The 12150-nt window shown below is 30.0% G+C and overlaps 1 protein-coding gene across 1 annotated transcript; it reads left to right on the top strand.

Annotated features, from left to right (window-relative positions):
* Positions 1 to 361: 361 nt before the first annotated feature.
* Positions 362 to 8364, top strand: LOC121217950 (amino acid transporter AVT1C). The gene is made up of 14 exons (XM_041094709.1): positions 362 to 607; positions 1097 to 1171; positions 1253 to 1458; positions 2477 to 2799; positions 4248 to 4462; positions 4629 to 4652; positions 5144 to 5324; positions 5744 to 5963; positions 6314 to 6449; positions 6780 to 6799; positions 7030 to 7175; positions 7387 to 7430; positions 7627 to 7689; positions 8056 to 8364. The coding sequence occupies exons 3-14, from the start codon at positions 1268 to 1270 to the stop codon at positions 8152 to 8154; spliced, it is 1662 nt and encodes a 553-aa protein (XP_040950643.1). The 5' UTR covers positions 362 to 607; positions 1097 to 1171; positions 1253 to 1267; the 3' UTR covers positions 8155 to 8364.
* Positions 8365 to 12150: the final 3786 nt, after the last annotated feature.

The raw sequence follows: 12150 nt of genomic DNA, 5'->3' as shown, positions 1-12150 counted from the left end.
TCTTATTTTTTTGGCAAATTCATTTTTTTGAACGCATAATTTTATCTAAATCCTCCCACATTTTAGATGGAGTTGACCTGAACTATAAATAGTTTTAAATATATAAAATATGATATGATACAAGAAAACTATATAAATTTAATTTGAATACAATTATAGGTAAAAATCTATATATATAAACACATGAATGATTGGGTTTTGAAGGAATTGTCAGCTAGTTAGTGGCACCAAGTTCTAGCAGGAAAAATTATTGGACAGACGTTTACAGCTTTGCATTAATAAATAATAAATTATTAAGGTTTCTATCTTCATGACTGCTGTAAATAATTCAAGCTTAAATTTTAAGGAAAAACATTGACCAAAAAAAGAAAATTTAAAGGCAAAAAAACAACAGGCTTTATATATTAGCCCCCCCCCCCCCAAAACAGGCTTTACAGACTATTATTTCTTTTATATATATTTGAAAGAAACGAATTCAAGCAAATCCCAGCACATCAACGTTTCTCTCTGTTTCTAGCAGTCTTTCGGTGTTTTTGCTTTTCTGCATTACAGATCTTCGGGTCAAAACAAATTCAGTTTAGTTTCTGTTTCAGATGTTCAGAAAAAGGTTTACTATTTCAGATTATATTCACTGGAATTTTATTCTTATAAAGAACATTGCAGTTGCAGTTTGTTGTTTGAATCTATAAATATAGGTTTTTGGTTGTTTAGAAAATGGTTTCCGTTTGGTGTTGCTGAGAAAATTCTAAGGAAAATTCTGGTTTCTGTTTTTTTGTTCTTTACTTAGGGTTGGGCTTTTCTTAAAAAGAATTTGTTTTCTTTTTTCTGGTTTATGGTTTCTGTTTGGTTGCTGTGTGAATTTGAGGTGAAGGATATAAAGGATTGTGTTGAATATCAAAAGTTTTTTTTTTCATTTTAGCCGAATTTTCTTTCTTCTCCAATTTTATTCTTTTTTCTTTTCTCAGAAACCAAACAAATCAATAGTTCACAATCCATTTTTACTGCCATTTTCATTATTAGTTTTCTTCATTTAAATTTAAAAAACACAAATCTTTACAAATTACATCTCATTTTGAGTCATTCAAAATTTGTGCAGGTGAAAGAAACGTTCCAAATCGATTAATTCACCAGGAAAAAAGAACAATTGAATACTTGCATAGTTGAATTTAAGGTAAACAAAATTGGATTATTCTCCTCTTATTTCATATACATTTGAATCCAATTTCTTCTGAAATTTCTCATATTTTTACAGTTGATTGGGAGTAAAATGAAAAACTCAGTGTCGGATCATAGTTTTTACATCGAGAGCGATGAAGAAGATGAAGAGAAGGTTTTTATCCCAGATGAAAATGGTGAAGAAGTTGATGGAAATGAATCTGATGATTCAGATTCTTCGGCCGAAAATCAACAGCAAAATAAACCCGGTTCGTACAACACTTCATGGCCTCAAAGTTACAGGTCATTTCTCCTCCTTTATGATTTTTTTACTCGGTTTTTCTCTGATTTTTGTTAAATGTATTTGAGTAAAGTCTAGAAATCACTTATCCCCTAATTAAATGAAATAAAATAAAATAATAGTTTAATTTAAGATTTTCTAAAGTTAGTTAAATAAAAAATATACATTTTTAATCCATTTCAAATATTAGAAAATTTCAAAACTTCTTCCTTTAGTAATTAATTTTCCAATTTTGTAAATGAAAAAGAAATATTTAAATATATTATATTATTTAATGTATATTGGGCTGGATCATTATCCATACTATAATGTCCACCAATAGGAGTGACGTACTGCCCATTGTTAGTACGTATTGGTTAATTATGACGTGGCTTATATATTGAAACATTTAGAAATGAAAAGAATGCACTAAAATCATGGTTGAGATTAGATCAAAGGTGACTGGTGGCCCACAAATCCATTTGCAATTATTGAATTGTATGCCCTGTTGATGTCGTAACAGATATAGCCTTAATATATTTTTTTTCGAATTATTAATGTTAATAATATAATTTTTAGTTCAAATTCATGTTAATTTTTGTTAAATTTAATTTAATTTTTGTTTATATATTAAAAAATATAATGATTTGAATCAGATTTTACTTATATTTAAGTTTTATTAATTAAATTTTAATATTTTATATTATAAAATTTTTATAACTTTTTTTAAAATTTTAAATTTAAAAATATTAATTATTGAAATGATATTTATATATATATATATGCCATATTAGTAAAATTACTATATGTTAACTGCAATATATTTAAAATCGGATGGCACATAATGTTGTTAGATTATGACACTTATGATGTGAATGAATAGAACATGTAAAATATATTCACTTTTAATAATAATCGTTACTTTTTATGATTGGAAAAAAAAGGTTACTTTTTATAGAATCCCTGTAGAGTTACTTCTTTGAGGCATTTCTTCAAACAACTAGTGTACAGTGCTGAAGGCTAGTGATAGTGGTTTTGCAGGCAATCCATTGATTTATATAGCAGCGTACCATCGCCGAGCATCGGGTTCCTAGGCACTCCAACACTTTCAAGACTAAGCAGTTCATATCTTTCATCGTCCTTAACCAGACGACACACTCCAGAAACGTTATCTTCTGCGACGAAGCCATTATTGCCAACCGTCGATGATCAAATAGAACCTCATAGGCGAAGCTCTCACGCCTTGCTACCTCCGATCCCGTCGAGGAGACAATCCGTAAGATTAGATGATAAAACATCATCCAAAGTCTCGCATGAAATTTCACTCCCTCGACATTGCACAAACGGTCAAGCTGTTCTAAATGGTTAGTTTTTTACTTTTTAAGTCTTTGCTCATTTCCCCCCAAGTTTTCTATTCATGATTTTAAAATGTTATATATATTTTTGAAAATTAAAATAAAACGATGAGCCAAAATTTCTTTAATCTGAAACTTCTTTTATTTATTTTGATTTAAAATAATATTCAAATAACTTCAACTTGAATTAAAAAAAAAAATCAAAGTATTATATATTAGTTGTAATTTCTTTTTTCCAAAATATAATCCTACTAAAATTCCACTTGCCATCTCAGGATAGTCACAAGTTTAGATTTTTTTATGAAGAGGACCACAAAAACCAATCCTGTTAGGCTAATTCTGTGAACACATGATTTCAAGTCAAACAAAACTAAGCTGTCGCCTTTTGTCACCATCAATTGCTTCAAATCTGGCATTTTGTTTTTTATTTGTGTGCATCAAGATTTATTTTATTTTTGGAGTTTTATGATAAATTTAAACATGTTATATGATTTTGACCCTAGCTTAAAGTAAATAAACTTGAAGTAATTCCCAGTTTTCAAGCATAATTGAGTTTTTTTAATATTATATATATATTAGTTTCAAATAATATTTAAAAATTTTCAATTCTAATTTAGTGATCCTTTGGATGATGGTGTATTTATCCGCAGTTAGTGTTAAAATAATGGTGGTGGTGATACTAAATATTGTAGTGATAGTGTAGTATCGCACTGAAGGTAAATGCCCATCCAAAGGGGCCCTTAGTTTTGAGTGTAAAAGTACTATGAAGACTCTTATATTAGGAGTCAGATTTTATTGTCTTTTTGTTAAAATATTAGTAAATTAATTCCTATACATTAGATCAAATAGTTAATTGGTTCTTTTTATTAAAAATTTTATCTATTTATACTGTTAAAAATTGAAGTTGCTAATGGAATAATCAAATAGTGACATATGGCATGCCATTTGTACCTCATATTGATGTTTAGGGATCAAATTTTAACATTAGAAATGAATAACAATTTTGACAAAAGAACCAATTTACTTTTTGACCTAACATACTGAAGTTAATTTTAACAAAATACAATCTAATTCTTAATATGAAGACCTTTATGATACTTTTAATGATTTTGAGCTAAATCACAAATAAGCAAACTTCAAGTTGTGTATAAGAACTAAATTTTTTTTAATTAAATAATTTTACCTAATCGAGTGAGCTAAAACAATATTGTTTTATCTTTAATTATGTTCAATTTTTAAAAATCTAATTTTAACTTGACTTTGACTCAATTACACCCTAACCCCTACTAATATTATAACATGTACAAAACCCCATAAATTTATATGTTTAGACAACAAAAATTGGTTTAAACTCAATGAAAATGTACATTAAGAAAATTCAATCCAAATAAAATAAAATAAAATAAAATAGCATTGCTTATTTTTTTATTTTTTTTGGGGGGGGGGGTTAAATGCAGGGATTAATGTACTATGTGGAGTGGGGATCCTATCAACCCCATACGCAGCTAAAGAAGGAGGATGGTTAGGGCTTATAATATTATTCACATTTGCACTGCTTTCATTCTACACTGGGTTGCTCTTGCGCCAATGCCTTGATAGTCAACCTGGCCTAGAAACTTACCCTGATATTGGTCAAGCTGCTTTCGGTACTTATGGTAGAATCGCCCTCTCTGTAAGTCTTATCTCTTCCTTTGCTGTAACTCTCAAAATACATGCATAAAAGGAAAAAAAAATGTTGAAGTCTATTTCGTTGTTAATGGGTTTTTAAAGTAAACACTAGTTTACAAAAAAACTGAATGATCACTGATGTCAACTTTTTCATTTTTTTTACGGTGCAGATAATTTTATACGTGGAGTTATATGTAAGTACCGCTGTCTTTTCTGGAAAAATCAAGATTGCTTGTATTTTTGTCGATTAATCCCATGGTTTTTTGGTAACACTGGGGACATTAGAAAATATAGACCAAGTTTCCGACAGGGTCCCACATTTTGGCTTTTTGTTCCTGTTGCTTTAACTTCTTGCTCTAAATCACCTGATCATCGATATACCATTTATATTATTCGGATTTGGATGATAGTGTTGAATTTAGATATGTATTTAACATGAATCATATGATACATACGTTACACTTCTTTATCTGTTTTATAAAGTACTTGTATTTGAAATCTGTATTCAATATATGTTCTAACATAGAAATGGGTAAATAACCCTATAATGACCCTTCAAATACATTGAAAAGCTTTAAAAAATATTTCAAAATACTCCAGTCGTACATAGCCATATTTGACACTCTCATTTAAGTCTGAGTAGCATAACGTCCTAAAGATTTTTTAAAACATATTTTATGTGCAGGCTTGCTGTGTTGAGTATATAATTTTAGAGGGTGATAACTTGGCATCTTTATTCCCAAATGCATACGTTAGTTTGGGTGGATTGGAGTTGAGCCCGCAACGTCTGTTTGCTTTGATGGCAACCCTTGCTGTGCTCCCCACTGTTTGGCTCAGAGACCTCAGTGTTCTTAGTTATATTTCTGGTAAGACACTGATTGATCCATAATGTTCACAAACTGAAAATTTGTAATTGAGTTCATTTATACTTTGCTCTGATATTTTTTTCCTAGAATTTCTTGAGTTTGATGCATATATGGTTTTGTTGGGGGGTAGTCGCAGTATTTAAACTTCTAAACTGAAACCGGGATTTATTTAACAATTACCTGAACCAAGACAATCGAATAAAAACCTAATTGAAACCGAATTGGACTCTAGGTTTGCATTGGTTCTCGGTTTTTTTCTCCTCCAAGGAGCCTCTATTGTAGGAAAAACTTATAACAACTGAAAATACCCCGTAATGTATTTGACACACTCGTAGCCGAATAGCATAGTTCAATCTTGGTTGAATAACATTTTGTGACATGGTTTGAGGTTGTCTAAGTGTATTCTATGTGTTTTTCAGCTGGTGGAGTGGTGGCATCAATCTTGGCAGTACTTTGCTTATTTTGGGTTGGTTTGATTGACCAAGTTGGGTTCCACAACAAAGGGACAACCTTAAACATTGCTACTCTTCCTGTTGCTGTTGGACTTTATGGTTACTGCTATTCAGGACATGCTGTTTTTCCCAACATCTATACTTCAATGGCAAACCCTAATAAATTCCCTTCCGTCCTTATTGCCTGGTAAAATCAAGCTCCTTAATCAGTTCTCTTGGTTTTAACACGTATTGCAGTGAGTATAACTCTAAATATGTGCAACGGGGAGATCGTCCACAGTCATGCAATGGCTTTTCTTTACCCTTTATACAAGCTTGGCCCAAGCCAACCTGTGGTCTGGAATTACTATTTAAAATTTGAAAAGTATATTTTTATAAATTCAATTTAAGAAATGTATATTATTAAATAACAATTCAATAACTGATACTCGTTTTTGACATATATTCCTGCATAGAGATGCATACTCGTACTCCCAAATTCAAGTAAAATAAGTATGCTAATCTTCATCGATCTTTGGTTTATTTATTCGGTTGCAGTTTTGCAATCTGTTCATTGTTGTACGCTGGAACTGCAGTTATGGGGTACACGATGTTTGGAGAAGCAACGGAATCACAGTTCACTCTTAATATGCCTAAAGATCTCATTGCTTCCAAGATTGCAGTGTGGACTACGGTATGTTCATCTTTATCAGATTTTCTTCACAATTTGTTCTTTATTTATATTGATTTGTAGATTTGCACCATCTCAATTTTCCATCGATGCTTAGAGAAAAATTCCCACGATATAATATATGTATGGCTTGTATTTCTATATATCGAGTTTTATATATATTTTTTATCGTAAGTGTGTATTTATATAAATAGACATTAATAATCAATGTTTTATAAATTTTATATATTCATACATTCATAATACTTTTAATTATTTTTCGGTTTCATGAACAAAATTACTTTTTCCATTGTATAATATTACTTACGGTTCATCATTTTTACCCTTTTGCAGGTAGTCAACCCATTTACCAAATATCCTTTTCTTACTATATCTATTTTAGTTGGATATAGATTCAGGGTGATTGTCGGATGTTGGTACTCTTAAACACGAATCTACTTATTATCTTTTTAAGGGTTCATGGGTAAATTTCCATCGAGATATTTTCTACTTTTAGTCAAAAGTTTCATGGCCTTTCTCTTTTAAGACAGTTATTTGTTATCAACTGCGGTTTCATAATGTTTTGCCTTAATTTAGACCAAACGTATGCATTAACAATGTCACCAGTGGCAATGAGTCTTGAAGAGTTGATTCCATCAACCCATCTTAAGTCTCATATCTATGCAATCATAATTAGAACATCGCTTGTGATCTCGACCTTGATTGTTGGTCTCACCATCCCCTTCTTTGGTAAGCCTCTCTTATTCATTGTTCATTCGTTTACCCAACATTTGAATAGCTGTTATAACGAACATGATTTAAAAAAATATTAGAAGTTGAATCACTAGCTAATATTTACTGAAATTGGCCATGACGTTATATTATAAGCTTTAAAAAAGTATTTTTAGATTATCCAATTAGTATTATGTATTCGTATTGAAAAGTTCTCACTTCTCTGCAGGATTGGTAATGTCATTGATCGGATCTTTGCTCACAATGCTTGTGGTAAGTTTACCTTCTGCCAGAGTCATGGAACCTCTTCCATCTCCTTTACATGTTACTCGATTACGATATTTGAATTTTTTTTTTCCTTAAAATATGTATCAAACACGCATATTCAAAATATATTAACAATCTCTAATAAGTCCAGTTGACAGAGAACAGAAGACTAACGAATTTTTGATGATTTCTTCCATGGCAGACCTTAATACTTCCGCCTGCTTGTTATTTAAGCATCTTGAGGGGTAAAGTAACTCGTATTCAGGTACGATCGTACATATATAAAAGCCTTGGAGATTTATGTACTTTCTTTTAAATTGATATTCGATAATTGAATTTCAATCTCTACCATATACATAACATTTTTACAGTTGCTTTGGCTATTTATATTCATTAGTATTGGTGGCCAACGGATATTTGGATATATACATGAAAATATAATCTTTCAGGTACATAAAAAAAATTAAACAAGCTATACGTACTTAATACATACTCGTGTTCAACACTCAAAATCGAATCGAACTAAATTCCTTTTACCTTCATCTGAAAATCATCTTTCTGCATTCTATATTTTTGTAATGCAGCGTTTTGTAATAGTAAATTAATTAAATTTTTTTTTGTGTGTGTGTAGAGAACACTTTGTATTATGGTTATTACAGTGGGAGTAGTTTCATCAGCTTTTGGAACATACTCAGCACTCTCCAAGATTGTTGAGAATTTGAGAAGCTAAAAGTTCTTTCCCTTTATAATTTTGTTTCCTTATTTAAATCAACTTGTTGAGCTTCGTGGTTTGTGTGCTTTGCTGGTTCTGCAATATCCAAAATTTTGAGTTAATTCTTCAATTTATATCCCCTATTTGAAGTCTTGATTTGTTGTTTATCTTATGTGATTAAGACTCAGAAAAGACAATTATCAAAGAGAATGAATTTGTTCATTTCTATGTTTCTGTCTCTTATTTCTATTTAGAGGTTTACATTGATTTGGAATAAATTTTTTTTCAAAAGTTTAGTAATACAGAATTTGATATTCATTTATATATTCAATTGTTTGCCTTATATACGTTTCGGATTGAAAAATCATAATAAAATTATTCATATTTTGTATAAAATAAATGGATTGAGATTGATAAATGCTTCACCCATTCTTTTCAATGCTGCAGGCTAGTTTGTGAAAATGTTAGTAAGTTAATTTATTCAAATAATATTTGTTAACAAGCTGGATTAGTTCACTTTTAAAGAATGAAGAGGCGTTGTAAGGTGGTGGTGAAAGATGATGTGGATATGTATGTGTAATAATTGTCCCCATAGATGAAAAGTATTAGCTAATTGAAAATTATTCTCATCTCTTTAAGGTAAAGTGAATCATGAATATGTTGATGGTCATGACACTAATAATTAATTGAAAACAAATTAAGCCTAGCTTTTGACTTTGCATATCTCAAGATAAGGGAATATGTATATCTTTCAAGGTGGGAATTTATAACTTCTTTTAGCTTTGTATTTTGAAGAGGCATATTGCTAATTATTTGAGTAATATTTACCCAACAAGCTATATTCTTGCAAAGCTTAGAGAAAAATTATCCATCATTTTTATTAATGTATTATTTTACTTTCATTAAATCATTCCTAAAAATATTAAAAGACACTTACCCATGAAATATGAGTATGATGTTTATCTTCATAAAACTCGAGATAAATATCACTAATATTTAAATTATTTTTAATATTTTGAATATATTTGTCACACCTCAAAATAGCAATTAATAAGGCGAGTGAGACATGCATGTTAACTGTTTTGGCACACTATAGTAGCATAATTCGTCCGTTAACTGTTAGAGTATTGCCGTATACTAGCATTAAAAGTATCCGCCCGTTGGCAGTATCTAAGGATTTAATTACAGTGTATCCTCAAGTAAAGAAAGAAGACACCTAAGGAAGAGTATGCCCCAGAGTTTCGGCTAAGCACGAAGAACCTACTAAGTGTATGAGAAAGTTGAAGGAGACTCAATTGTTTTTAAGACCACACCATATGCGAGTCACCGCCAAAGTATAGTACGCTCGGTTTGCACGAGCATTGTTCAAGTTGGTTCTTGTAACGGGATTATTTGGTAGTCAACTGGATTAATTTGACCCTCCCCATGACTGGTCAAACAATAACGTCGATCTTCGCTAGATTTTCTTTTGTTTTCCCCTCATATTTTTGTAGGAAAAGCAAGGGACAATTTCAGTAAACATCGTCACTTTTCAAAATCCACTAAAGGTGAACAAGAGCATATATATTGAAGGGCGCATTCTCGATGGTTTTTCTTCTGCTCGACATTCTGGTCCTTTTTGGCCTAAATGTTATTTTTTTATTGTTAAGCTAGAGTTAAGATTTTGTTTAATTTGTGGGTGGTTCAACATTCTGGTAAGTTTTACAGCTCTGCATTTACTATTGTTAAAGAGTACGCATGATAAAAGACGTAAAAACAATAGGGTGTGAGTTAACGAACCTCCAACCAAACTAACTTCAATCACCGGTTGATTAATCGAATTAGATCAATTCGGTCAACTAATTCAATTTTAACCAAAGTTTGAACACTCATAAATTTAACTATTAATTACGAATGCGTAAAAATAAGATAATTACGAAAATATATTAAATTATTTTTATATAATATATTATTAAATCAATCGGTATATATAATCATAAGATTATAGTATAAGTTATATTTATAATTTTTGAATTATTTCTCAAAATTTTATTGATTTTCCAAACCTTTATAATTATATATATGATATTATTTATAACATATACAAATTATTTTTAATACAATTATCGATAATACATTTAGGAACAAAATATATTTAGAGTAAGCCAATATAATAACATGATTAATTATAGAGAACTTAGATTTGCAATGAAAATATTATATATTTGAAATCTTAGAGAATAATAAAATTTATAATGTTTGAAAATATTGTAAACTATTTTACAAATTTGGTAATTAAAAAATTTGCAAGCTGATTTTTCAATTTACGTAAAATAATTTTTTTTTCTCACTTTCAATTTCGATTTTGAAATTTTATTTAAGTTGATTCTGCTTCCATTGCAAACCTGTTAATCAAAATATAATTAATATATAGTTTATTAGTTAAAAAAAACATATTAAAAATGTAATTATTAAAATGTCAAAATTAAAATAAATAAATGATATTACAAAAAGTGCTTTAAAAAAATTATTAAAAACGAACTTAAAAAATAATTAAAACTAGGGTAAATTATACTAATAGTCACACAATTTTGGAGTAATTGAAAAAACAGTCACTTAAGTTTCAATTCAGTCATTTAACTTTTGAAAAATGACAAATCAGTCAATCATTAACATTTTTCATCATAGGCTTAATTGGACAACTGACATGGCTAGTTAACTAATTGACTTGCCACGTTGGACAAGTAGTCAAAGGTAAAAAAGAATAGAAAAGATTGGTTTAGGGTAAAAAGAGAAAGGATGATTGGGTTTTACTTTTTTCCTTCTCTGTGTCTTTCTTCTTTTTCTTCTCATTGTTGTGTTCATCTTCTTCTCCCTCAACCTCTTTCTCCTTATACTTCTTTTCTTTCTTCTTCTCTTATTTCTCTTCATATTCTTTTACCACCTCTTTACCATCTCTTTATCCTCGTGTTTTCCTTCTTTCTTCATCTCCGCCTCTTTGTATTTTTTCATTTTTTTCTTTGTGTTTTCATCATTTCTCTTTCTTTTTCTCCTCTTTATTCTTCATTTCTCCAATCTCACTATCCTCTGTTTTTCCTTATCCTTCTCTTTATGTTTCTCCCCCTTATCATCCTTATGCTTCAACTTTTCATTCTCCATTGATTTGGTAGCCTTCTTTTCCTCTCATGGTTTGGCTCCATATCCTTCACCTTCACTTTGAAATGCAGTTCATCTTTTTTCACCTTTTTTTCCACTGCTGACAATCGATTCAAATGTACCTTGCAACTTAAAATCCTTTCCCACAAATTGAAACTTGAATGTAAGTCCTTCCTGATTTTTCAACAAATTCCCTAAAAGAATGTCAGATTTTTCAGCAAATTGCAACACAAGCTTACCATACCCTTAGCATTTTCTTACTAATTATATGTATTTTGTAACACCCCAACTTGGACTAAATGTTATGGTCGGATTGTGAAGGTTACCATGCTTAAATAGAAGTTACAATAAAAAATAGTGGATTTGAAAAAAAAACTAGTAAAACATTTGAAAACAAATATAGCATTCCAACTGCTCAAAAACTTCAAAGCTTAGTAGTGTTTCAAAATTTAAAGTTAAAATTTTCATATCACATTTTTATGTCAAAAACCCTATTTCACAAAATTGCCTAATTTGTTTTGCAGCAGAAAAACATTAAATTCCCATCGTTTGGAAAAAAAAAACTGGTATTCATTTTAGTTATTTAAAATTAGGTGTCATTAACCAGTTTAAGTCTTAGCATGATAATAACTTATATATGTGATCCTAATAATCTAACAAACACAAAATATTCCAAATTAACAAACCCAATCAAAATGTCCGTAATGCCCAAATCGAATAAAACAATACAACCCATAATTCTTAGTTCAAAAACATGAAATTTCGAGTTCCAAGTCGCCGTCCAATCCTAGTTCGAAAGGTTACCCGAAATCAGACAAGCAAATAAAATCGTGAGCTTTAAGACCCAATGTACAATTTGACCCAGACTCACAATACATA

Source organism: Gossypium hirsutum, chromosome D05 (assembly GCF_007990345.1).
Source record: "Gossypium hirsutum isolate 1008001.06 chromosome D05, Gossypium_hirsutum_v2.1, whole genome shotgun sequence".
In the NCBI taxonomy this organism is placed as follows: domain Eukaryota; kingdom Viridiplantae; phylum Streptophyta; class Magnoliopsida; order Malvales; family Malvaceae; genus Gossypium; species Gossypium hirsutum.
The sequence above is the reverse complement of the archived record's forward strand: the minus strand, read 5'-3'. Positions and strand labels throughout refer to the sequence as shown.